This window comes from Hyla sarda, chromosome 8 (assembly GCF_029499605.1).
Source record: "Hyla sarda isolate aHylSar1 chromosome 8, aHylSar1.hap1, whole genome shotgun sequence".
Taxonomy (NCBI): Eukaryota; Metazoa; Chordata; class Amphibia; order Anura; family Hylidae; genus Hyla; species Hyla sarda.
The window spans coordinates 42,236,348-42,264,332 of NC_079196.1; the positions used below are offsets into that span (position 1 = coordinate 42,236,348).

At 42.1% G+C, this 27,985-nt stretch overlaps 1 protein-coding gene across 1 annotated transcript in view; it reads left to right on the forward strand.

Moving 5' to 3' along the window:
* The window catches only part of PSMD14 (proteasome 26S subunit, non-ATPase 14), a 112,892-nt gene extending 86,580 nt beyond the window's left edge, over positions 1 to 26,312 (forward strand). The window contains exons 7-11 of the mRNA XM_056536907.1: positions 7,325 to 7,432; positions 12,527 to 12,601; positions 21,152 to 21,277; positions 24,170 to 24,232; positions 25,649 to 26,312. Coding sequence (XP_056392882.1) covers positions 7,325 to 7,432; positions 12,527 to 12,601; positions 21,152 to 21,277; positions 24,170 to 24,232; positions 25,649 to 25,747 — 471 coding nt within the window. The 3' untranslated portion in view covers positions 25,748 to 26,312. The remainder of the gene's footprint in view (positions 1 to 7,324; positions 7,433 to 12,526; positions 12,602 to 21,151; positions 21,278 to 24,169; positions 24,233 to 25,648) is intronic.
* The last annotated feature ends 1,673 nt before the right edge of the window (positions 26,313 to 27,985 follow it).

The following is a 27,985-nucleotide window of genomic DNA, read 5'->3' on the forward strand; positions in this document are numbered from 1 at the left end:
ACATGCTCTGACAACCCCCAGGAAGCATTCAGGTTGTAAGACAGAACATCCTGTTATATCAATTGGTGCCAGAAAGTTATACAGATTTCTAAATTAGTTTCCAGTACTTATCAGCTGCTGTATGCTCCAGAGGAAGTTGTGTAGTTCTTTCCAGTCTGACCACAGTGCTCTCTGCTGACACCTCTGTCCATGTCAAGAACTGTCTAGAGTACAAGCAAATCCTCATAGCAAACCTCTCCTGCTCTCGACAGTTCCTGACACGGACAGAGGTGTCAGCAGAGAGCACTGTGGTCAGACTGGAAAGAACTACACAACTTCCTCTGGAGCATACAGCAGCTGATAAGTATTGGAAATAGAAGTAATTTACAAATCTGCATAGTACCAGTTGATTTAGGGGTCTATCCAGGATTAAAAGAAAGCGTCTTCCAAAAAAAGCTCCACAACTGTCCTCACGTTTTGTGCAGTATTACACCCCAACTCCATTCACTTCAGTGGAACTGAGTTGCAAAACCACATAAGACAACAGTGGCGCGGTTTCTGGAAGATAAACAACTATGTTGTTTTAATCATTCCTCACCTTTTTAAGGGTACGTTCTCACAGGCAAGCTTACAGAGAGTTTCCCACTGTGAGTTTGAGCCTTGGCGGGGCAGAAATTCCACAGCACATTACATTGACTTTACTGAGGGCTGCTGTGGATTTTCCGTTGTGGTAAATGAGCCGCGGCTCAAACTTGCAGCGTGGAACTCGCTGTAACCCGCCAGTGTGAACGTACCTAAAGTCATTATGACCTTGTCCTAATAGAAGTCTGCCATCCCTGCGTGGACTACCCAATGAGCATGTGCTTATACACAGCATGCATTTCTATAATAACTGATCATGCATTACAGAGAGGTTTTACCCAGCATCCCTATAAAACGATGTTTCCCAACCTCTGGCTCTGTCTATTGCAATACTACAACTCCCATCATGCACTGACAACTAAAGGCTCAGAAACATTATACTGATAAGATCTAATATAATAATCAATTTTACTAAAAAATCTGAAATGAAAATAGCCGCCACTAGGGGTCATCTATCTTTATGCAGACAAACTACTCTGTATTTTGCAGCATACTGAATACCGGCTGTAAAGTGTGTTGGTATCCAGTCTAGGAGATCACTGCTGCACCACTACAGCCTTCAGATGTTCCTAAACTACAACTCCCATGATGAGAGTTGTAGTTTTGCAACAGCTGGGCGTACAATCTTTGTAAAACTCTGTTTTAGAGCTGTGTATTCTCCAGCTATGTGCCTCCAGCTCTTGCAAAACTACAGACAAAGATGTGTGGGCATGTTGGGAGTTATAGTTGCAAAACTTCAACTCCCAGCATGCATCCTTAAGGGCCAACGGCGGTCCGGGCCTGCTGGAAGTTGTAGTTTGGCAACAGCTGGAGGCACCCTGATTGGGAAACGCTAACATAGGAGAGTAGAACTAGCCACATAGCCAGTAGCTTGTCAGTAGAGCACAGCATTAATACTACACTATCAGAATGCATAAAAGGGTCATTGTAGGCTAAGGGTGCATTCACATCATGATTTTTGCTCCTATATACTGGATTGTATAAAAAAAAAAAAAAAAAAAAAAAAAAAAATACAACCATAGCAGACATTATACGTATACATTGACCTTCCGTACACATATTCGTATACATCAATCTTCCATACAAAAACGTACACAACAAGATGTATCTGGTTGTGTAAGTTTTTGTACTTGAAGGTTTTTTTTGTTTTTTTTTTTGCCATGCAGTCAACCACAGTTTTGTTTCCTGCTTTGTCAAGTTTTTCTGTTTGCAAAGGGTTTTGTGTCCTTTATAAATAAAAAAAATAATAATAATAATAATATATATATATATATATATATATATATATATATATATATATATATATATAATATAGTATTTATAACCTTGTAGTCAATAGAAACTGTATTGAGCAAACGATTATATACCGTGTTGTCACAGGATAAGTTTTCCAAAACAAAAACTGATTCAAACCAGTATGGCAAAATAGTGATGTGAACGCCTGATGGAAGTTGTAGTTTTGCAACAGCTGGAGCCACCCTGGTTGGGAAACACTGACATAGGAGGAGAGTAGAACTAGCCACATACCTAGTGGATTGTCAGTAGAGCACAGAATTAAAGGGGTTATCCAGGAAAAAACTTTTTTTATATATATCAACTGGCTCCAGAAAGTTAAACAGATTTTTAAATTACTTCTATTAAAAAAATCTTAATCCTTTCAGTACTTATAAGCTTCTGAAGTTAAGGTTGTTCTTTTCTGTCTATGTGCTCTCTGATGACACGTGTCTCGGGAACCGCCCAGTTTAGAAGAGGTTTGCTATGGGGATTTGCTTCTAAACTGGGCGGTTCCCGAGACAGGTGTCATCAGAGAGCGCTTAGACAGAAAAGAACAACTCAACTTCAGAAGCTCCTAAGTACTGAAAGGATTAAGATTTTTTTTTTTTTTTTTTTTTAATAGAAGTAATTAAAAAATCTGTTGAACTTTCTGGAGCCAGTTGATGTATAAAAAAAAAAGTTTTTTCCTGGAAAACCCCTTTAATGCTACCCTATCAAAAGCAAGAAAGTTCTAGTGTCTGCATAGGCATTCTGGGATATGGTCTGTGGCAGTGGTCTCCAACCTGCGGACCTCCAGATGTTGCAAAACTACAACTCCCAGCATGCCCGGACAGCCGTTGACTGTCCGGGCATGCTGGGAGTTGTAGTTTTGCGACATCTGGAGGTCCGCAGGTTGGAGACCACTGGTCTATGGCATCTATTCGCTAGTGTTTGCCCTTCTGGGGGTAGGTACAGTATATTTTGTGTTCTGTATACTCAGTTCAGTGAAGTCATTGAAAATAAAAATCTGAATTGTTACTCTGCTGTAATGGTGTTTTTCCAAGCAGATAAAAAAAAAAAGATCAGGATCAGATCCAAAAGTTGTACATAAGGTTTTCAAATCTGTGGGAGACCAATCAAGTGTACAGAGATGACAAGAGGGAGCCCAGAAGCCAAGGAAGCACAGAATGCTCTGGCATTGTTCAGCATCTTCATACTATGCTTGGATTTCATTGTGATAATTCGCTGATATTTACCACCGCACTATGAAGTGAATATTAAGAACATGAGAATGTATAAAAGCAATAGGAACATGTAAGAAACTAAGGAGGTGGATGTTGTGTGTGTGTGTGTATATATATATATATATATATATATATATATATATATGTGTGTGTGTGTGTATATATATATATTACTCTATATGTAGTCGCTACTACAGACTATTAGGCTCCTATTCTGGATCTTCATACTAATGGTTATCGGACGAATCCTGACAGACCTTATTTATTTTGATAGGTTCTGTTGGGGGTTAAGGCATTTTTGTAATAGTATGTTCATCTGCATCACAAGTGGTGTCAAAAATACCAGGGCTATACCTTTAAAGGGGTTATCCAGGAAAAAAACTTTTTTTTTTATATATCAACTGGCTCCAGAAAGTTAAACAGATTTGTAAATGACTTCTATTAAAAAATCTTAATCCTATCAGTACTTATGAGCTTCTGAAGTTAAGGTTGTTCTTTTCTGTCTAAGTGCTCTTTGGTGACACGTGTCTCGGGAACCGCCCAGTTTAGAAGAGGTTTGCTATGGGAATTTTCTTCTAAACTGGGCGGTTCCCGAGACACGTCATCAGAGAGCACTTAGACAGAAAAGAACAACCTTAACTTCAGAAGCTCATAAGTACTGAAAGGATTAAGATTTTTTAATAGAAGTAATTTACAAATCTGTTTAACTTTCTGGAGCCAGTTGATCTATATAAAAAAATGTTTTGTTTTTTTCCTGGATAACCCCTTTAAAGTCATGCATCCATTTAAATGCAAATGGTACTTGTGGGAACAGGGCTGCGGTTCTTTTCATTCTAATAGCCATGAACCTAAATGGTATCTGTCATAGAGACCAATCAAAAGTTTGAGTGTTCAGACCCCAACCAATCATGAGATTGAGGTCGGAGAAGTCCTCACTTGGCGCGTTCTCTCTGGTCCCTGTGTCACTTGGCCTGGACAAAGTTCAGACGGCCGTTTTGCTCCAACACGTTCAGGGGCCGTTTGGCTTTTTTATTTTAATTTTTTTATTTTTTTTGGGGGGGGTGGAGGAGAGGAAGGGAAGGACCCTGAATAGGTCAGAGCACAACTGAAACCATGGGGTCCCAAAGGAGGATTCTATGGACTTGAATGGCGTCCATTGGGTGTCTGGTATTTTACAGAAGTTGAGTGACAAAAGAAAAGTAGGACATGCACTATATATTTATTCTCCAGTCAACTCCGACGGACGGACGGACTGACTAAGCTCCCGTTTACTGGAACGCAATGGCAGTGTGAACGGCCCTTATGTTTTATGGAGTCATCCAGGTCTCATAGACACAAAGCGAGGAGAGGAGCGCATAGCTGTTCTTGTCATCAGATGGGGTCTGAAAACTCATACTCTGATCAATAAAAAGCTTTGCCTTTATTTTTATTATTGGCAGGTACACTTTATAAAGGGGTTATCCAGGAAAAAAGTTTTTTTATATATATCTGGCTCCAGAAAGTTAAACAGATTTGTAAATTACTTCTATTAAAAAAATCTTAATCCTTTCAGTACTTTTGAGCTTCTGGAGTTGAGTTCTTTTCTGTCTAAGTTCTCTCTGATGACACGTGTCTCGGAAACCGCCCAGTTTAGAAGCAAATCCCCATAGCAAACCTCTTCTACTCTGTGCAGTTCCCAAGACAAGCAGAGATGTCAGCAGAGAGCACTGTTGCCAGACAGAAAACAACAACTCCACTTCAGCAGCTGATAATTATAGAAAGGATTAAGATTTTTTAATAGAAGTAATTTACAAATCTGTTTAACTTTCTGGAGCCAGTTGATATATTAAAAAAAAAAAAAGTTTTTTTCCTGAAATACCCCTTTAATATTTGGTGTCTTTTGTTTTTTGCACGCTATTGAAAGAGTTTTCTCAGGGTTTAAAAAAAAAAAAAAAAAAAGTATTGTATACTAGAACATTACCCATATGTGCTGTGATGGCTCCACATACATTGTTTACATGATACTAGGGGTACGCCAGGGGTTGTCAGGGGGTACGCGAAAGTGCTGTCAAATACCGGCCATGTATTGGCCAGTATTTGACAGCGCATAGCGGAGAATAGCCGAGCTGTGGCCGCGGCTACTGTTAGTGAGCTGCGTGGTTGCCGGGGAGACGTGATACCTCCCCTGACGTTGTGCGGACTTGCCGCACGGCGTAGGAGGAGGTCACTAGTCAGTGCGGCCCCACCGAACGGGGCATGCTGTATCCAGGGACAGGATACAGCACGCCCCGTTGTGTTATTATTCCTGTTCCATCTTTATCCCCTTGTGCTATTATTCCCCCTCCATCTTTATCCCCGTGTACTATTATTCCCCCTCCATCTTTATCCCCTTGTGTTATTATTCCCCCTCCATCTTTATCCCCTTGTGTTATTATCCCCCCTCCATCTTAATCCCCTTGTATTATTTCCCCTCCATCTTAATCCCCTTGTCCCATTATCCCCCCCCCCTCCATCTTTATCCCCCCCCTCCATTTTAATCCCCTTGTATTATTCCCCCTCCATCTTAATCCCCTTGTCCCATTATCCCCCCCCCCCCTCCATCTTTATCCCCCCCCCTCCATCTTTATCCCCTTGTCCCATTATTCCCTCCTCCATCTTTATTCCCTTGTACCATTATTCGCTCCTCCATCTTAATCCCCTTGTGCTATTATTCCCTCCTCTCTCTGATCCCCTTTTGCCATATTGGATAATAATGGCACAAGGGGATAAAGATGGAGGGGGAATAATGGGACAAGTGGATTAAGATGGAGGAGGAATAATAACCCAGGGGGATAAAGATGGAGGAGGAATAATAACCCAGGGGGATAAAGATGGAGGGGGAATAATAACACAAGGGGATAAAGATGGAGGGGGAATAATGACACGGGGATAAAGATGGAGGAGGGAATAATAACCCAGGGGGATAAAGATGGAGGGGGAATAATAACACAAGGGGATAAAGATGGAGGGGGAATAATAACACATGGGGATAAAGATGGAGGGGGAATAATAACACAAGGGGATAAAGATGGAGGGGGAATAATGACACGGGGATAAAGATGGAGGGGGAATAATAACACATGGGGATAAAGATGGAGGGGGAATAATAACACAAGGGGATAAAGATGGAGAGGGAATAATGACACAAGGGGATAAAGATGGAGGGGGAATAATGACACGGGGATAAAGATGGAGGGGGGATAATGGGACAAGTGGATTAAGATGGAGGGGGAATAATGGGACAAGTGGATTAAGATGGAGGTGGGATGCATTAGTATAAAGGTAAGAACACGACTTTTGTCCGCAGGTACCCCTCGTGCGCAAGTTCCCCATGAGGGGCTACCCGTGGACATACTTTCAGCCTTTGGGAGTACAGTCGCCAAAAAGGTTGCGAACCACTGTTCTACACAGCACAACTGGACAGCAGATGCCTGAGATTTGGGTTTGGTTATTCATACTGTAAATTCGCTTAGTCTAATGGCTGCATTGTTACATGAACAAAGTTTAGTTTTTGTTTTTATAACAAGGTTGACCTCCTGGCTATGGGAGCTTGTGTTTGCCAGATCTTTGTACTTTTCTAACCTTGCATTTACTTTCTGTGCATATATTGTCCACCCTGTGCACACGAGCTGCATTGGTATTTCGGGAGAACAGCTGAAAAAAGCAGATTGTCAGCCGATAGACAGCATTGGCCAGAACTTATGAAAGCCATCTGATTTGGAGAATTGTTCCTAGCTGGCTATAATTTTGTTGTCATTTCACATATCTTCCTACTGTAATTGATGTGACAGGGCTGGGCCTAAGCCTGGTCCCATAGCTTGTGCTCACTTTCATGTTTAGCCTCTCCCTGACATTGAGGATAAGATGGTACTTAGGTGTCGGTTCTACAGAAAAGTAATAACAATAATCCATAAATCACCTTAGACATAAACTATCTATACTTTGTTTTATCTGTAAGGACAAAAATACAATTGTTTATAGTTATTTTTCCTTCCAGAATGAGAGAAATGTCCTGATGGTTCGCACGGCGGGGGGGCGGATTTTATTAATATTATAATTAAATGAGTATTGGGAACGGTGCCAAGACTTATATGAGCGGATCGTGCAGTGACCACTGTTGTTCAGTTCTGGTGTCCAACAAGGAATTGATGTGACAAGTTTCTCTTCTTTTTTGTTTTTTTTTACAGGTTGTTATTGACGCCTTCAGATTAATCAATGCCAACATGATGGTTTTGGGACATGAACCAAGACAAACCACTTCCAATCTCGGCCACTTAAACAAGCCGTCTATACAGGTAGGTCAACCAGTAAATGAGGCCACTGCTCATTACTAATTTGTCTTTATAATGAAAAATAAAAATATATAGAAAGTCAAAAATTCACAAGAAATAGTGATATAGACTTTTACTGAATCATTAACCCCTAAGTGTCCAAACTATTATAATTGGTTTTTTTTGGGGTTGTTGTTTTTTTTTTTTTCTTCCCATCAAAAAAGGTATGTTTGTCTGTTTTTTTTATTTTTTACTTTTGACCTTTTCTTATGCAATTTATTAGTCTCAATAGGGCACTTATCATAGGCCTGTCAGTAATATTGAGCTAAAACTCTCAACCACTGCAAATGCCCAGGAGGCAGGATCTTCTTAGGTGCCCAGAACATTCTGGATTGAAACATAGAATGTGTTGGAAGATAAGAATCATTCGGCCCATCTAGTCTGCTGATATTCTGAATACTATGAATGTTCCCTTGCCCTGTCTTATGTGAAGGATACCCTTATGCCTGTCCCATGTATGCTTAAAGGGTTACTACGGTGGAATTTTTTTATTTTTTATTTTTTTTTAATCAACTGGTGCCAGAAAGTTACATTTGTAAATTACTTCTATAAAAAAAATCTTAATCCTTCCAGTACTTAGCTGCTGAATACTACAGAGGAAATTATTTTCTTTTGGGACATAGAGCTCTCTGCTGACATCACGAGCACAGTGCTCTCTGCTGACATCTCTGTCCATTTTTAGGAACTGTCCAGAGAAGCATATGTTTGCTATGGGGATTTTCTCCTACTCTGGACAGTTCTTAAAATGGACAGAGAAAAAAGAAAAGAATTTCCTCTATAGTATTCAGCAGCAAATAAGTACTGGAAGGATTAAGATTTTTTAATAGAAGTAATTTACAAATCTGTTTAACTTTCTTGCACCAGTTGATTTAAAAAAAAAAGTTTTCCACTGGAGTACCCCTTTAACCCCTTGCCTCAAATGGATGTGAATGTACGTCCATTGTGGGCTCCCAAGGTATGACGCGTGCTCAGCAGGTGAGCGTGCATCATACCAAGTGGCATCATACCATCCACGCTAATGCCGGACATCGCCGATCGGGCTTATGTCCGGTATTAACCCTTTAGACCCCGCAAGGTTAATATAACTCCCGGCTAGCTCAGTGGGCTGATCGGGACTGCCGCAGCATCCTGATCAGCTGAGAGGACTGAGGAAGGTCTCTTTCCTGCTGTCCGATTGCCGATTCACTGCTCCGTGCCTGAGATCCACGCAGGAGCAGTGGAGCGCCAATAACACTGATCTATGCTATGCTATGGCATAGCATTGATCAGTGTCTGCAATCAATGTATTGCTGTTATAGTCCCCTATGGGGGCTATAACCTTGCAAAGAAAAAGTGTAAAAAAATAAGTTAATAAATGTGATTTAACCCCTTCCCTAATAAGTTTGAATCACCCCCCTTTTCCCATTAAAAAAAAAAAAAAAACTGTGTAAATAAATAAATACATATGTGGTATCGCCACATGCGTAAATGTCTGAACTATAAAAATATATTGTTAATTAAACCTCACGGTCAATGGCGTACATGTTGAAAAAACAACTCCAAAGTCTGCAATAGCGTATTTGTGGTCACTTTTTATACCATTACAAAATTAATAAAAAGTGATCAAAAAGTCAGAGCAAAACAAAAATGGTACCGATAAAAACTTCAAATGACGCAAAAAAAAATGAGCCTTCATACATCCCCATATGCAGAAAAAATAAAAAATGTTCTAGGGGTCAGAGGACTATTTTAAACGTATTAATTTTCGTGCATGTATTTATAATTTTCTTTTTAGTAGTAAAATAAAATCAAACCTGTATAAATTGGGTATCCTTGCGACTGTATGGACCTACAGAATAAATTTAAGGTGTCAATTTTACCGAAAACTGCACTGCGTAGAAACGGAAGCCGCTAAAAATTACAAAATGGCTACTTAATTTTTTTTATTTTACCACACAATTCACCGGGGGCCCCCATGGTCTAACCTGCTACCACAGCCCCATTCCCCCCCCCCCCCCCCAGTCATCTACTTTTCCCCTATCCTGTGCATAGGGAATAAGTTATTTTTTGCTGGAGATCTCCTTTAAACTCCTTTACTGTATTTGCAGCGACCACTTCTGCAGGAAGGCTATTCCATGCATCTACTACTCACTTAGTAAAGTAATATTTCCTGATATTATTGCAGAAATATTTGCCCCTCTATAAACCATGTCCTCTTGTGGTAGTTTTTCTTCTTTTAAATATTGTCTCCTCCTTTACCTTGTTTGAAGTCTAGCATTGCATCACAACGTGGAATTCTTAAACTAACAATTGACCATATTTTCTGGGTTTTCACCATTGTAAATCTTGTCAGTATGGTGGAAAAAATAAATGTGGGTTATGATTTCCCTTAGCGGCCAGTAATGATCATTGCCTTAAACATGAGGCTGAAATTCTATCCCTGTATTGTGGTTGTTGGGCATCCATCGTCTGGGGATTTGTGGTGTACAAGCCTTTGTTGGTTATGTCTGTTTATGCTTTTATTAATAGGTTCAGAGTCCTTTTTGTTTGATAAGATTTTTGTGTCCTTCTTCTTTACTTCCCGTCATCTACTATAAACAAAGTGCTTTGTGACCTCTCCATGCGTTATTCTGTACTATAGTTCAATAAAACCAAGTTTATATTAAATTAAAAACCACCTTCCTAATGAGAACAGAAATTGTCTCCATGTTTTTATGTGAGGTTGGACAAGTCCGTACCTGCTGGTTTCTAGAGAATAGAATCCACCGGACTCTTCATCCAGTGTATAATGACCCTCAGCGGAAACATCTTGCTCCTTCATTATCTTGTAAGGGGTTAAGAATATTTGACGCTTCAGACTGTTAGAAAATGTTCTTTTAATTGAGGATACAAGCGCCGGCTTTCGCCATGTTAAATAATTAGTCTGATTTCTTAGTTCTCATAATTGTTCTCTGTAACAGGAGGTAATTATGCTGTAAAAGGTCTGCCATAAAGTATCTCCCTTCCCTGTATACAACAAACTGTTTACTGTGGATTATTGTAATATAGATGTTTATGAGACAAATACCCATAAATGATAACATTCATTTTATTATTAGTACCAGATGTAGTTCTTTATTAGGAACATAATCACTTTCCAGGGATGTAACCCCTCAGGGCCCCCAAATAATAATTGGTAGCCATCTTAAAGGGGTATTCCTATCTCGATTTGCTGTCACTTTATTAGCGGTGGGAGTGTGACCTCTGGGTGCCCCACAAACCTGAGAAAGAACGAGGCTACAGTGTTGTTTCAGAGCTGTGGTCCCTATGCTGTGTTTCTTACACAGCTCTGATTCTGAACAACCTGCAGTGTAGGGAGCTACCCCCGACCCCATTCTCTTGAATACAGCTGTCCTGCAGGTACCCTGCACAATGAGTTTGGGGGCGTCCATGTACAGGAAAAATACTGCTTAATCAGTATTGTTCCCGGGGTCAGTGGGGGTTCCAGTGGTCAAATGCCCACTAATCATTAAGGGATAACACATCCTAGCCATATGCCATTACTTTAAAAAAAATTGAAAAACCTCTTTTAAGAAGTGATCTATTTGACGGGGATTCTCTGTGTTTGACCATTGTAATAATACATTCGGGGTGGTTCACACTATGTAATGGCTTGTTTATAGCTTTGTAATTTTTCTGTTAATTTGTCTGTGTTTTATTTGTACACACTTCAAACTCCCAGCAATTTTTGGCAACCCATAAAAAAAATTTGATAGTAAAACAGGTGATTACAAATTACCAAGGATTTGTGGCAACTACAAGTACAGATGTAGCACTAGATATCAAAATGTATTTACAACATCTTGTAGAACCCCCCCCCCCCCCCTGATGGTGGTGTTGCATTACATTAAAGGGAAACTGTCATCAATGTGACCCGCACTAACCTGTTGGTACAAGAGGGTAGTGCCGTTCAACTGATAACCTCCTCGTTCAGGCGCCTGGCTTGACACTTGGGCCGAGCTTCAGGATCACACTAACCTCACCGCAGCCTTGATGTCATCGGGCTCCTGGAGCTCCACCTGTGCGCCAAGCCTTGTGCCTTCACGAGGCGGTTATCAGTTGAACGGGACCACGGATCAGGGTTATGTAAGTATAATTAACAGTGTCATCCGCACTACCTGCCTGTACCGACAGGTTAGTGCTGGTCACATTGATGACAGACTCCTTAAAATCTGGTCAGGGAGGTTGCAAGTAAAAAAAAATAACCTCTCTTACCTTCCATGTTTTCACGCTGCTTCAGGTATAACAGAGCTCCGCTGTCTGGGACCTCCAAGTTCAGGGACGTGATGTCACGCGCCCGCTCAGCCAGTCAGTGGCTATTAGGGGGAGATTGCTTTTTTTTTTTTTTTTCCCCCTCTTACAACCTTCCTGACCATATTTTACAAAGAAAGTTTTTGCCGAATAAGCCCTTTTAAGTAGAAGCCAGCCTATCGATCATCCAAGCTCTGTTGAGGTTCGATTTACCTAAGAAAAAAAATTAAAAACGCTTGCTTAATAATTTTTCTCCCCCTCCCACTTGAACAGCGCACTGTCCTGCTCACAGTCGTGTTTTATGTCTTGACTGTCCCAATTTTTATTCTTATTTTTAAGGCAGGGTTACACAGGGTGCATCCGCAGTGTATTTCACGCAGAAGATGTGCCAATGGTAGTCACAGAGGGACCACAGAGCAAGCGAGCTGACTGCGGCCAGGTAGCTCTGTGTGTCTGTCCATAGCGATCCATTTCTACAGAGAAAAATCCGCCACTACAAGCAAACACAATAATAATTAATAATTTCTAATAATAAGTCCCTCTTGTGACTGCCGTCAGCGCATCCACATCGTAAAGAACTATGTAGATGTGCCCCGTGTGACCCTGCCCTTTTCATATATATATATGTGTGTGTGTATATATATTTTTTTATATATATACATATTATACATATTTGAAAGTGGAATGCGTTTGTGTAACTGAACAATTGTACTTTAGGAAAATGAAATGTCCATCTATGAACTGTGTGTGTGTATAAGCTTTATCTGAGGCCAATTTTCTTTCCCTTAGGCTCTAATTCATGGTCTGAACAGACATTACTACTCTATAACCATTAACTACAGGAAGAATGAGCTGGAACAAAAGGTGAGTGTTACTATTAACAAGTGTATCATCTGTGTATTCATAATGTTCACAATACAGAAAACAACAGCGAGATAAGACCAAGGAACAGTAAGCTAAAGGCAAAAGTGTGCATAAAATGGATTTCTAGGCTTGAGGATATTTTTAGCAAATGCCTTACAGTGTAGTAACATTAAAAATGCAGCTTCACTCACCTGCCCCACTCCCCCGCCACTTCAGCTCTGATGCCAACCATTCTCCACTGTTCTTTGCTTCTTCCTGGTTCCTGTGACTGTTGTTTTAGACCGAAAATGACTTAAGTACTGGCTGAGCGGGCAGTTTCTGCTGAGCAAAGAGTCACAGGAAACAGGAAGAAGACTGCCAAAAGGACCGAGCAGCGCCACAGCTGCAGGACAGTGGGGCAGGAAAGTATAGCTTCTTTTTTTTTTTCACACCATTGGGAGGTATTTAATAAAAATACTACCTCACAGCCCTTAAATCTCCTTTGAGGGTAGGGCCACTCGATGTACCAATAACAGTCAAATGAGCAAACTCCCTGCTGCGACCAAGTAGCACTATTTGTCTGCTTGTAGCCGCGCATTTCCCGCTGCAGACAGGGTGTCTGCTCATAGTAGATGCAAAGCAGGAAATCCACTGCTACAAGCAGACACACAGAGCAGCTTGGCCACAGCAGGGAGCTCGCTAGCATCCGTAGCATATGCGCTGCTTGTGACCCTACCCTTAAAGGGAACCTATCACATTGAAAATGCAGTCCAGTCTATAGTTGCTCCTTGTTTTAATGAAACCTGAGCTCAACAGATTGCTCTATGGTTTTATGGGGGGAAAAATCAGTAGAATCTATAGTATGGTCAATTGAATCTCTGCTTAATCTGAACCTAGGAGTCCAATGGGCAGCCCTAATCAGTGAGTGACAGCTATGTCATTATGCATGTATATAACATAAAAGCTTAAAGAGTATCTGTCACCAAACTAAACTTTTAATATATTGTTCCCTATGTAATTATTAGACACTTTGCTATTTATTTGCTTTTAAAGGAGTAGTGCAGCGAAAAATTACTTATCCCCTATCCAAAGGAATAAGTTATAGATTGCACTGGAACCTCCACGAACTCCTGAACAGGGCTCCAGCAAACCCCTCCCCCCCATGCCCCCTTCCAGCAGACTGCCAGGGGCCCTTTCAGGAGAAAGATCTGTGGGGAAAAATAACCTATCCCCTATCTAAAGGGTAGGGGATAAGTTATAGATTGCGGGGGGGTCCCTTACCCTTTGCATCTCCCTTATTTCCCTCGGTTTCAGTGGCATTAAGGAGGTGGGGGCTATGGTGGATGTGATGTCAGCCCGGGAGTGTAGCGTAATTTCTGGTTACGGCTCCATTCAAAAGGGGCACGGGATTTCTCCATCTTGGATTCCCCATCAGCGTTTTCCAACGTCCAGAACCCTGTGGACAGCAGGCAGCCTGCAGCAATATCCAGCACAGCCTGCAGCAGTACAGAAGCTCGCAGTCGTATCCAGCAGCAACAGTTCCAGCCCTCAGCAGCTGAGCAGACCATTCTTGGTTTCCCTGCAGTGTTTTACTGAAAAAACTCCTCCAGCATGTCGGAGCATTTGACAGAGGCAAGTGGACGCTCCAAGAAGAGTAGTTCCAGCCCGGTTATGGAGGTTTGGATCTCCTTCTGGGTGAGACAATTTCAATTTCATTCCATACTCTGCTAGCTAAGTCAGGCTATTGTTTTGTTTTGTAGGGTAGCAAGAAGTCATCTTCTAAATCCCATAATAAGGAATGTGCAAAATGTAGGAAGGCGTTAGATCCTGCCTATAAAAAGTCTATATTTGCAGCCTGTATTGAAGTTATCGTGGCCCAGGAGTCTTCGGAAATTGCTAGCAACTTAAGAGTAATGATCCGAGAGGAAATCGATTAATCCTTTAAAGGACTAGGAGTTGTCGGGAATGTGGATGCTTCAGCTTCCTCTGTGGTCACCCCTGCTATTTCCAGTCCCCCTCGTGTATAAGAGGAAAATCTTACTCTATATTCCTCCTCTGATGAAGAGCAAGAAGAGTTTAAATCCAAATTGCTCTTTTCTCCAGATGATACTAATCAGCTCCTTAAAGCAATCCACCTAACCTTGAGGAAAGCAGAGAGACAGTCACGGCCGAAGATGCCCTATATGAAGGCTTAGGCCTCAAGAAATCCTGTACCTTTAATTTGCATAAAAGTATCAAGTAAAAAAATGACATGGAATGTGAAAATCCTGAGAAGAAATCTTTTTTACCTTAAGAGGAAGTATCCCTTTGAGGAGTCAGTCACTAAATCATGGGCTAGAACCCCATTAATTGATGCCCCGGTGGCTAAAATTACTAAGAAATATGCCTTGCCATTTGAGGATCTAGGAACCCTGTCTGATCCAATGAACAAAAAAAGCAGAGTTCTTTAACATAAAGACCTGGGAGGCGGCCACAGCCTCTATCAGAACCAATGTAGCTGCTACATGTGTCGCTCGCTCCCTAAGAGTCTGGCTTTCACAGTTACAAACCCATCTTGTTAACCAGACCCCTAGAGAAGAGATCTTAGAATCCTTACCTGTGATTTCCAAGGCAGTAGATTTTTGGGCAGGCTCCTCAGTAGATTCCGTAAGATTGGGTGCCAGAGCAGCTGCTTTATCTTCTTCTTCTAGGAGAGCCACATGGCTTAGGCAGTGGAAGGGTGATGTGAGCTCAAATGGCATACTATACTATGTTCCATCCCTTGCATTGAAGATTGCCTTTTTGGTCCCGTCTTAGACGAAGTACTAGAGAAGGCTTCTGATAGGAAGAAAGGGTTTCCCATTAAGGGTTGTGCCCCTGATTCCTTCCATAGCAAAAGACAACCCAGAAAGTCTAATCAGAAGTTTCAGGACAATATGAAATGTAAAGTCCCTAGCAAAGGTAGAAGTTTCCTTTTTAGTTCCAACAAAGTCGAATTCCAAAGATCCCAAGCAATGATGGCTTTCACCCAGTGGGGGGCGTCTGTCCAGGTTTGCGAAGGCCTGGGAGAACATTTCTTCCAGACCCTGGGTTCTATACACTCTGAGATCGGGTCTCTTCCTCAGGACAGATTCTTCCCCACTGGTATAGTGAAAGATTCCCTGAAACAAGAAGCCATGATAACGGAAATAAAGTATCTTTTTTCCTCAAAAAAGTCCTGGTTCCAGTCCCCCAGGGGGAGGGGATTCTATTCCCCTATCTTCTGAGTAAAAAAAAAAAAAAAAAAAAGACTCTTTCAGAGTAATAATAAATCTGTAAAAATTAAACAATTTCCTGTCATACAAAAAAATTCAGGATGGAGTCCCTAAAATCCACAATCTCTCTCTGCTATTTCCAAATTGTATGATTGCCTCTGAAGATTTAGAAGACACCTACTACCATATTCCCATCCACAACTGGCAACAAAAGTTTCAGAGTGGCGGTCTTTATTGGAGGAGCATGGGTCCATTTAAAATATCAGGCCCTTCCCATTGATGCAGTGTCCCACCGGGAGCTCCACTCCTCCCTTTAGCCAAAAACACACAGTGGGCTTAGACGATAGCTGTAGCAATGTCCATACTATCAGGACCCAGCAGGGTAGTAACTCACGATTATGCAGATCGTTTCCAAAACTTTAGAAATTTATTTTCAAGACTTCACATAGCTTAAATCTTCTCGACAAAGTGGAGCAAAGCTTGTAACAGACACAGAGCTAAGATCTTCCATCTGCTCGACACCTTGGACACGACAGCGTTTCGGGGGCGTGCCCCCTTAGTCATGCGTACCAGGTGTGGAGAGGGGAAGGATTAAATAGGAGCATAAGATGTTCACATAAGTTCACATAAGTAAGACATTTTTTTTTTTTAATCGCATGCAAAATTATTAAAATAGAATAACAAATTTTAAGATGGAATAGCAAAATTTCATTACTACAGGAATATACCTAATTAGAGAAACGCTTTAAAACTGCATATCTCATTAAGACCATTTGGAAAAACACAATTTAATTCAGTGATCCAAAAACATTCTCTTTGTAAAAGACGTCTTCTGTTCAGATTCTCATTTGCTTGTATGGGAACTTCCTCTAGGATTAACCATCTGATTAGCCATTCTCTAATTAGGTATATTCCTGTTTTTGCAAGCTTTTATTAGAACCCAAAACATCCTGTTGGTTCCATATCTGGACGATTTACTGATTGTATCAGACTCCTCAGAAACCCTTTATTACATATTCAAGTAGTTTGCTCCAAACTAAAAGACCTGGGTTGGAATCTGAACCTAAAAAAAGTCAAACGTAACCCCTTCGAGGCAGTGTGTTTTCTTGGGCATCCTTCTGGATTCAATGTCTCAGCTTTCTCTCCTGCCTCTAGCCAAACAGATCCTCATCAAGGACAGAGTAGAAGTTCTTTTCCGGTCTCACCTATGCACCTTCAGGGGGAAGCAATGTCAATACTAGGTCTGATGACTTCTTATATTGTAGCAGTGAAATGGGCTCAGTACGGATCCAGGATGTTACAGACAGATATCCTTCAAAAGTGGGATGGCAATCTCATCACTAAACAAAAAAATGTTCCTTTCCTCAAAAGCAAGGGTCTCCTTGATATGGTGGATGAACCTCAACAACCTATCTCAAGAGGTACCTTAGTCTCCCTCGTCGGGGTTGGGGTGCCTCCTGCGGCCTGCATCAGTCTACATCACATTACAAAGAGCTCTATGCAGTGTTCCAGGCAGTATCTTTACCTATTCCTCAAATCCAAGGGAAGGATGTGCTGATATATTCAGACAACACCACCGCTGTAGCTTACTTAAACAGAGGGGGACAAGATCAGACTGTCTGTTAAATCTCTCCTTCCAGATTTTTTCCCCAGCAGAAGCCAGGCTGGCATCTATCTCTGCAGTTCACCTAAGAGGGGAAGACAACAAGGTGGCAGACTTTCTGAGCAGAGTTCATCTTCTTCAGTCCGAATGGTGTCTAAACAAGGAGATATTTGCAATGATAGAGGAAAGGCTTGGAAACCTTCTCTCAGGATTGGGGAAAAGAGGGTAAGCTTTCCAATCTCTTCGCCTTATTCCTAGGGTCTTGAAAAAGATAAGACAGGACAGGCCCTGGTTTACCTTGCTAAGGACAATGTCAGTCTCACAGCCGTGGGTTCTTCCGGACAGGGAGGATCTACTGTACCAGGGACCAGTTCAACATCCTCAGTCGGCTCACCTTCATCTAACAGCCTAGATGCTGAAAGGTATCTGACCAAGTAATAAACACCTTACTTGCAAGTAGGAAAGACGTAACATCCACCATATACCTAAGAACATGGAGAGCCTTCTTAAGAGTAGTGGGACCTGCAGTCGATCCATTGGGAGATCCTAATATCCCTGAAATCCTTCATTTCCTCCAGTTAGGCCTGGATAAGAAGCGAAGTCCTAGTACCCTTAAAGTACAAATTTCAGCACTTAGTTCCTTTTTTAACTGCAAGTTAGCAGATAATATCTTGGTTAAAATTTTTTATTTCTGGGGCTACAAGATTAAATCCTCTATCAAGACCTACCGTTCCTATTGGAACTTGAATCTGGTGTTAGATGCCTTATCGGGACCACCATTTGAACCTCTGGATTCTATTTCCATCAAATTGCTCACACTCAAGATGTGCTTCCTCCTGGCAATAACAATGGCTTGGAGGGTAGGAGAATTGCAAGCCCTCTCTGTCATCTAATATCTTGATATAAGGAGGAAAGGCAGAGTAGTAATGAGAACTTTTACCATCTTTTCTGCCGAAGTTTCATAAATCTCAGGAGATTATTCTTCCCCCTTTTTGCGAAGAGCCGAGACATGAAGGTGAAGTCAAGTTCCATAACCTTGATGTCTGAAGATGCCTCCTAAAGTATCTGGACTCTACTAAGGACTTTCGTTCTACAGAAAATACTTTGGTCCAATTTTCTGGCCCTAACAAAGGAAAGACTGCTTCTAAACCGTCTATTAGCATATGGATCAGGGCATCAATTACTTTACCCTATACTACAAAGAATCAGCATCCACCTTCCTTTTTTTTCAGCTCACTTTACCAGAGCAGTGGCTTCTTCCTGGCAGAGAAGGCTGAAGCCTCTTTGGGCCAGATCTGTAGGGCAGCTACATGGTCCTCAAAACATACTCTTTTTTTTTAAAAACACTATAGGTTGCAATTAAACCCTGTCTCTGATCTTTCCTTTGGAGGTAAGGTTCTTCAGGCGGTAGTCCCGACCTGATTGGTTTGTATTATAAATCTCCAGTGGTGCTGTCGCGAGCCATCAGGTAAAGATAGATTACTTACTAGGTAATCTGTTTTTCGTTAGCTCATGACAGCACCCTTCATTTATCCCGTTTAATTTAGAGAATGAAAATAATTTTCTGTGTTGTTTGGCTCCTTTGGAGTACTTAACTTTGAACTGAGGTTTGGAGAGGCGTGTCCCTTTTAATGTTCCCAGGTCCTCCCCAGGGGTGTTGTCATGAGCTAACTAAAACAAATTTCCCGGTAAGTAATCTATCTATTTTGACAGATCGGACATTTGCGCACCTGGCAATACCAAATATGTAATTTTTGTTTAATGCTTTTTTTGATTACAATGGGGAAAAGGGGATTTAAATTGTTTTTGAGGACAGGGGATTTTTCAAATTTTTTTTATTTTATTTTTTTACTATCTATAACAATCATTAGATTGCCAATACTGTTCAGTGCTATGCATAGGCATAGCACTGATCAGTATTATCAGCTATCTTTTGCTCTGGTCTGCTGGAAGGCAGATCAGTGCAGAAGACCCCAGGAGAGCGGCGAAGGCAGGTTAGGGGACCTCCAGCCACCTTAGCTGATCTGATCCCCACGACCGTGGCGCGGGCGTTCAGATCAGCTATAACAATAGCCGCTCTGCCGCAGATGCCCTGATCTGTATTGATCATGGCATCTGAAGGGTTAAAGGCGGACATCAGTGCGATTGCTGATGTCTGCCATTACCGGCGGGTCCCCGGATGCTGATAGCAGCCGGGTCCTGCTGTGCTTGACGCGAGCACCACTCCACTGCTCACGGCCATGTAGAGGACGTAAATGTAGGTCATGGTATGCTTAGTACATTATTTCCATTGTCGTTAAGGGGTTAAAGGGCAGGATGGGTTTTAGTAGTAGTTAGGGAATATAATCTGCGTTAGTTTAGAAAATATGATTTGATGACAGGTACTCTGTAAGGTATGAAGTACAAGAAAATTATAAATTACATTGTACCAGTTAGCAATCTTATCCAATGTTGTCTTTTTCTACTACTTTGTTATTTATATTATGAATACACTGATCAGCTCTTCCATTAAAACAATGAGCAGTTAAAGTAAATATTATCTTTTGACGCTGGCACTGGTCAAGGGGTGTGACATATTAGGTGGCGAGTGAACAGTCTGTTCTTGAAGTTGATGTGTTGGAAGTAAAAAGTATATTCAATAACATAGCAGAGTGCATAGAGTTCAGCACTCTGCAATGTTTGGAAGTCCCATAGGCAGTGAACTGAGCGGTGGCTGAGCATGCACTCGGGGGACCAGTAATATCCATGTTTTTGATCCTTGAGGGTCCTAGTTGTTGGACCCCCACCAATCAGCTAGTTATAATCCATCTTCGGGGCATAGTTTCAGACACATGCATTTGGCCCCTTGTGTGCTCTTCCTTAAAGGGGTTCTCCACCATAAGGTGATTTTAGTACGTACCTGGCAGGCAGTAATGGACATGCTTAGGAAGGATCTGCGCTTGTCTTGGGGCTAAATGGCTATGTCATGAGATTACCATAACACTGGGGCTAGCTTTTTGTGAACTTGTATTTCCTGTTTGTCTTTTCTTTTTTTGACTACAAATCCCACAATTCCATTTTACTCCCTCCCTCACAACAGCTATCCCACCCATTGAAACAAAAGACATGTGGTTTTCAATCAGGGTGCCTACAGCTGTTGCATTAGTTGCAGATTGATCTCTCTCCCATCAAGCGATCCCTCCACCCATTGAAGCAGACAGGCTCCCTGTCATCAGCTGACTAGTGAGTCAGGTCTCAGCCGCATTGCAATCTGGGAAAAAATCTGAGACAACAATCATTTTGTATGCTGGTAAAAATAAATATTGGGGTGAAAATCACATAAGAAAACTTGTCACACACAGGTAAAGACACTATATTATGAACTACACTAACTTTACAGCCCTTGTAGCATAGTCAAATTCCTGGAATACCCCTTTAAAGATGCCCTAAGCCAGTGTTTCCCAACCAGTTTGCCTTCAGCTGTTGCAAAACTACAACTCCCACCAAGCCCGGACAGCCAGAGGCGGTCCGGGCATGCTGGGAGTTGTAGTTTTGCAACAGCTGGAGGCGCACTAGTTGGGAAACACTGCTTTTAGATATCAGAATTGGCTACAGGTTGTTATAAATGTAATTTGTCTGATTGTTTGTCATTTTCTTCTAAATTTGTCATTTTTAAAATAACTTTATTGACAACGTACAATACTTTGTTCATTTCAGACTGGTCTAATTTTGTGTTGTGAATGTTCTCTATTACAGATGCTGTTGAACTTGCACAAGAAGAGCTGGATGGAGGGATTGACCCTTCAGGACTACAGTGAACACTGTAAACTCAATGAGACTGTAGTGAAGGAGATGTTAGAACTTGCCAAGAATTATAACAAGGTATAAGCATGCACTATTATATACCTGTTAGTACATATACCTCCGATGAGGGTCCCAGTAGCAGGATATCTGTTTAGATCTTGTGGCAACTTTGTAGCCCAAGTCCGTGATCGGGAGATAGTCTTTCATGGGATTTCCGGCAAGTACTTCTTCTAATAGGGCGTATGGACAGGGGCCGTCATTGTGAGATATTGGTGGGGTTCTCTTTCATATTCCTGCTTTGGGCACCAAGAGATCTTATCCCACCTCTGCAGAGGGGTTCAGGGCCCTTCACACTACAGGGAATCCACCCGGACATTTTGGGGTGGATTTATCAAAACCTGTGCAGAGGAAGAGTGGTGCAGTTGCCCGTAGCAACCCATCAGCCTTCATTTTTCATTTTTAGAGGCCTGTGAAACATTTTAAAAAGCAATCTGGTTGCTAATGGCAACTGCACTACTCTTCTTCTGCAGAAGTTTTGGTCAATCACCCCCTCTGTGTGCAGCTGGCACTGCTAGGATCAGCGCTAGGGTCACTTGGACATGTGCATTTACATGTTCATTCTTTGCAATTTGGATTTGAAATTCAGTAGTATTTTCAAGTGAAGAAATTCCGCTCAAAAATTCTGGTGCAGCAGCCCCCAATTGTTTTTTATTGGGATTCTGCTGCACCGTGCGTGCAGCAGAATCCCATTAAAAAACAAGTGGGGGCTGCTGAACCAGAATTTTTGAGCGGAATTTCTTCACTTGAAAATTCCGTAGTGTGAATGGGCCCTAAAGGACATCCCTACTGCAGCAGCCCAGCCTAATCTCTGGATGACTGAAGTGGTTATGATGGCGAATCTTTCCCTTCTATGTATGCTCATTACCAAATCCCATTTACATACATCAGACAGACGTTTCCAGTCACCATGCAGTGGGCTCCGATTAGATCTCAGCCTGTAGCGTTGTTGTTGTCATTTCAGATTATTTTTTTTTCTTTCCAATGTGGCTGCTGCCAGTGTATGCGAGTGGGTGTCAGGCATGGCATTGAAGCTTTCCATGTAGCTTTCAAAGACTGGGAGGTGAAATCTCTTGTGTGGTGTCACAGTCTGCGACAGACAAGAGGAAAATATTCTGCTTTCTTCTGGATTGTCAGATTTGATAGGTGCACATTTCATTAATGGAAAGCTTGTTAAACTATAAGGAGCATTGCGGTCATTTTTTTTGCCGCTATAAATAGCTGTAATGATACAATGTACATTTTGTACAATGCACTTGCAGAAGAATTATCTCATTTAAACATTTTAGACCTGTCTGTAAATTTACACAGTTACATCTTGCAGTAGCTGTATAGGGTATATTTGGGAAAGATTCTAGCATTTTTCTTTTTCAAGCATCTCTTAGGGTAGGGTCACACACCCTGTACTTTGCTGCATATAGACTTCAATGGGTATAAAAATATGCAGCAAAATACGTCACCTGTGACCCTACCCTCAAGTGATTTTCCCAATGACTGATGCTTCTTCATCAAGGCCATAAAGTTGAATGAAGCAACAGTGCGCAGGTCTGACACAACCTTTAGGCTAGGTTCAGACTACAGTGGTCCCTCAACATACGATGGTAATCCGTTCCAAATGGACCATCGTTTGTTGAAACCATCGCATCTTGAGGGATCCGTGCAATGTAAAGTATAGGACAGTGGTCTACAACCTGCGGACCTCCAGATGTTGCAAAACTACAACTCCCAGCATGCCCGGACAGCCGTTGGCTGTCCGGGCATGCTGGGAGTTGTAGTTTTGCAACATCTGGAGGTCCGCAGGTTGTAGACCACTGTTAGAGAAAGTTGTACTCACCTGTCCCCGCCGCTCCGGACCGTCACCGCTGCCCGGAATGTCGCCGTCCATCGCTGTCGCCGCGTCCCCGAGGTGTCCCCAACGCTCCGGCAAGGCCTCTGCTTCCCTGGCAACCGCGCTCTCCGTCGCCGCCATCACGTCGCTACGCACGCTGCTCCCATTGGATGACGGGACGGCATGCACAGCGACGTGATGACGTCGATGGAGTGCACCCACTATGCAGAGGATCCCGAAGAGGACGCGCCGGAGCCCTGAGGACAGGTAAGTGACCATCACCGGAGCTCACGGGGGCACCGTAAACGGCTATCCGGTGGCAGCTGAAGCAGTCTGCGCTGCCGGATAGCCGTTTATGCGATGGCCCCGACATAAAAAAGCATCGTATGTTGATGCCGCCTTCAACATGTGATGGCCTCCGAGAGGCCATCACATGTTGAAATTATCGTATGTCGGGGCCATCATAGGTCGAGGGGTCACTGTACTGAATTTCTGCCTGCAATTCAGCTTTAAAACTGCAGGCAGAAATTCTGCTTGATTAAAATGCACAAGCTAGTGAATGGGTTTTCCGTTCACAAATTGACACTTCAGAATTTTGGTAGCGGAATTTGTGAATTGAAAAATCCACTTTAAAATATCCGCCTGAAGAATGGCATTTCTCATATACTCACAGAACACATTGCAGTCTATTTGGGACTGCAATGTCCGTGTGGTCCTAGCTACAACTGATTCAGTCGGTGCTGGCCGCACTCGGAATCTCTGGATAGAAATTTTCCATCTGAAGATTCCACAGTGTGAACCTAGTCTTAATTGAGAGAGCATGTTGCCCCCCTGTTCTTGTGATTGGTGGGGGATCCCTGCAGTTGGACCCCATCCAGGCACTCCTGTGAGTAGGTGATGGGTGTTATGGCAGGAAAACTCCTTTCTTTTTTATTTTTTAGTAACAAAAGTGTAAATTAAAACTGAACCCAAAGAGGCTCGAGTCTGAGAATACAAACATCATTGTGCAATTAGTTATATGCCAATATAGATCCTGATAATTTACTGTGTGTAAAGTTATTTTCTAATCTTTCCCCTTTTTTCAGGCTGTGGAAGAGGAAGATAAGATGACGCCTGAGCAGCTTGCCATAAAAAATGTTGGAAAACAGGTAGGTAACTTCTGTACGACAGCTCCCCATCAAATAAGATGATGGGAGTATTAATAGTTGTAATGAAGAGTTTTGTGCTTTAATGGGAACCTATAACCATTTTCCAAGGATGACCTCTCAGTTTTCGTTGAAGAATCATTGTCCACCCTAAGCATAAACTGAATGCTTTGCTGCTTAGTCCACATAGAGGGTGCAGGGTGTCCAGTCCAGTGGATGTAGGTGGCAATACTAAAAATGTTGCCCATTAATAACATTTACTAGGCGGAGTACTCTGCTTCTGGCCTGCGAGTGTTCAGCAAGGTGTGTCATACCATGATTAGTATGTAATTTCCATTGCGCTCTAGCATGGGGGGCCACTGAAACTATGTAGAGAAGCAGGGAGTCCTGACATTATGACTACACATGGCTGCTAGCTATTTGGCCCAAAGGAAGTAAGCAGTGATACCACAGTGCATTGTCACTTAAATGGGTACTCCGGTGGGAAACAAATCAACTGGTGCCAGAAAGTTATACTATATTTCTATTTAAAAATCTTAATCATTCCAGTACTTATCAGCTGCTGTATGCTCCAGATTAAGTTATTTAGTTCTTTTTAGTCTGACCACAGTGCTCTCTGCTGCCACCTTTGTCCGTGTCAGCAAATGTCTGAAGCAGGAGAGGTTTTCTATGGGGATAGGCTCCTGCTCTGGAGATTTCCTGACACTAACAGAGGTGTCAGCAGAGAGCACTGTGGTCAGACAGAAAAGAACTACACAACTTCTTCTGGAGCATACAGCAGCTGATAAGTACTGGGAGGATTAAGATTTTTAAATAGAAGTAATTTACAAATCTTTATAACTTTCTGGCACCAGTTGATTAGAAATTTTTTTTCCCACCAGTGTACCTTTAACTCCTTTATAGAATCTAGTAGGAGAACCTGTCATTTCCCTCACTCTCCGGCAGTCTGTAGTTGGCCTTACGTAGTCTACCAGCTGTCAGCAAATGTTCAGAAACCTTCTAAGTTGACAAATAAATGGATGCACAATAAAAGCAAGATGGGAGGAGGAGGCATGATGCTGCAGATACCCTGTCTTCACCTATATGTCAGATGCTGAGAGGGAAGAGAAGCAGGTAGGGAAGGCATCTGAGGCCAGAGCACATTGTGAAGCTCTGACGTCACACCAGGAGAAGCCCACCCTCTCTCACCAAGATATATTTGGCAGGGGTCGCCTCCTGGTGCCTCCCCTACAAATTTGCAGTAGTGCTACATCATCTCCTTAGTTTTTTACCAACGGCTGCGTAGAGGACCATTATAACAAGTGGGATCCATATCTGAGATGAGAAGACTCCTTCAGTTCACACAAGTATCTGTATGTTAAATGGGTGATATTTTTACATACACGATGGTTACTCCTCTTTCTTTCTACCTTCTCACAGGATCCTAAACGCCATTTGGAAGAACATGTGGATGTCCTGATGACCTCAAACATTGTCCAGTGTTTAGCCGCCATGTTAGACACAGTCGTGTTTAAATAACAGATACACTGGAGATCGCGTCTTTTGGTTTTCTTAAGTGGGCTGTGTATAAAAAAAAAATGCAGTCCGGCCTCCAGGTCCCGTTCTTTGACAATACTTTGTTTCAGCTGCAATAAGGTTCATTTCACAGGTTGTTTTTGTTATTATTTCATGTGATTTAGTGTTTATTACAAAATGAACCAAATCTGGTCCAAATTCTATGTAAATAATGGGGGTTATACGGACACAAATTAGGCATGTGTCTCGAGGCCCTGGTGGTGACGGAGTTAAAACTCGTTCTTTATCAGTTATAAACTCTATTCCGCTTGACTCAAAGACGTTCAAGAACATGAACCGCTACTTCAGATGGGGACATCTGGCATTGTGGGTGACCTGGGAGCAGCACAGTAACACCTCACCGTCTCTGTTGTGTAATTACTTCTGTTCCTAGATGCCAGCCACTTTACAGACTACAAAGTTCTCTAAAACATTCATCAGGGCAAATTTTATAAAAACCTGCATTTAATATATGGGAAATCAATGCTGCAAGTGTTGCTACATAATAAAAAATACATTTACACCTTCAGTCATTTGTATAATTTTTTTTTTTCTGTTAAACATTCTAAAGGAGCTTTCCAGTTTTATGTTAATAAAAGTTAAAGGGCTTCTCCCCCATCCACAGGATAGCAGATCAGTGGGAGTCCAACCACTGGGACCTCAACCTATTAAAAGAAGGGAGGTAAAAGGGGCGACAGCACGCATTCTCGTCCGCCACTCATTTACAGTCTATGGAATGTTCAAACATCGCAGAGCTCGGCACAATGGTCGGTGCCCTCCTTTATAGCGAATTAATGGAGTTGGAATTCGTGCATGCATTGTCCTCTATTTTTGTGATTGGTTGGGGTCCCAGAGGTTGCCCCCCCCCACACACTGATCAGCTAGTTATACTATATCCTGTGGATCAGGGATAACTTTTAGTCTTGTGATAACTCATGATACTTTTGTATTGACAGTCTATCCATAGGATAGGTTGTCAGTATCTAATTGGTAGAGGTCTGACCCCTGGCACCTCCTGTCGATCAGCTGATTGCAGGAGCTATTGTGAGATTTCTGCAGCTTTTTTATACCCTACCAGCCACAGCTTTGTACATTCTGTTGCTATTCTGTTGCAGCAGAGTACCCCTTTAAGGGTTTTGTATTTTTTTATGTGTAAGTCCAGCCTTTGTCTGTTTCTGCAAACATCAGTGTGAAGAGATGCAGCTTACTCTGGGCAGCTCTTTTTTCTGATGTACAGGACTCATTCACAGAACTTTCTGGGTGTTGTACCTCAGCAGTCGTATCACCCAGCAGGAACTTTGTCTCTGAACCGATCTTTGCAGGATCAGTGGGAGACAAACACCTAAGATATACTTTTAATGGTAACGCTACTGAACTGGTCCTAACGTCCCAAAAAATCATCATATGCAACAATAATGCAACAACAATAATTAGTCACAAAAAAATAATTTATTAATATATGTTCCAGTGTTCAGTGTTGAGAGAGAGAGAGAGAGAGAGAGAGAGAGAGAGAGAGAGAGATTGAGAGAGAGAGATTGAGAGAGAGAGATTGAGAGAGAGAGAGAGAGATTGAGAGAGATTTTCTCTGAGGATCTAAAAGAAAAAAAATGTGCTTTATATAAGTATGGCCTAGGTAACCCTAAACTGAGCTGCAGCACAGAGGGCAATACCATACAATGGTTTCCCAGGACAGGTTCCACTCAGAACAGGCCTCGCCATGGTCGACCAAAGAAGTTGAGCTCATGTGCTCAGCATAATATCCAGAAATTGTCTTCGGGTAATGGATATGAGTGTTGCCAGCATTGCTGCAGAGGTTAGAGATGCGGAGTTAGCCTATCAGTGCACAGATGATAGACCGCACACTGCATCACATTGGTCTGCATGGCTGTTGTCCCAGAAGGAAGGCTCTTCTAAAGATGATGCCCAAGAAAGCCAACAAACAGTTTGCTGAAGACAAGCAGACTAAGTGCATAGATTACTAGAACCATATCCTGTGGTCTGATGACACCAAGATAAACTTATTTGGTTTAGATGGTGTCTGACGTGTGGCTGAAACCAGGTGAGGAGTACAAAGACAAGTGTGTGAGAGTGTCATGGTCTGGGCCTGCATGAGTGCTGCTGACACTGGGAGCTACAGTTAATTTAGCGAACCATGAATGCCAACATGTACTGTGAAATCAGAGCATGATCACCTCCCTGCGG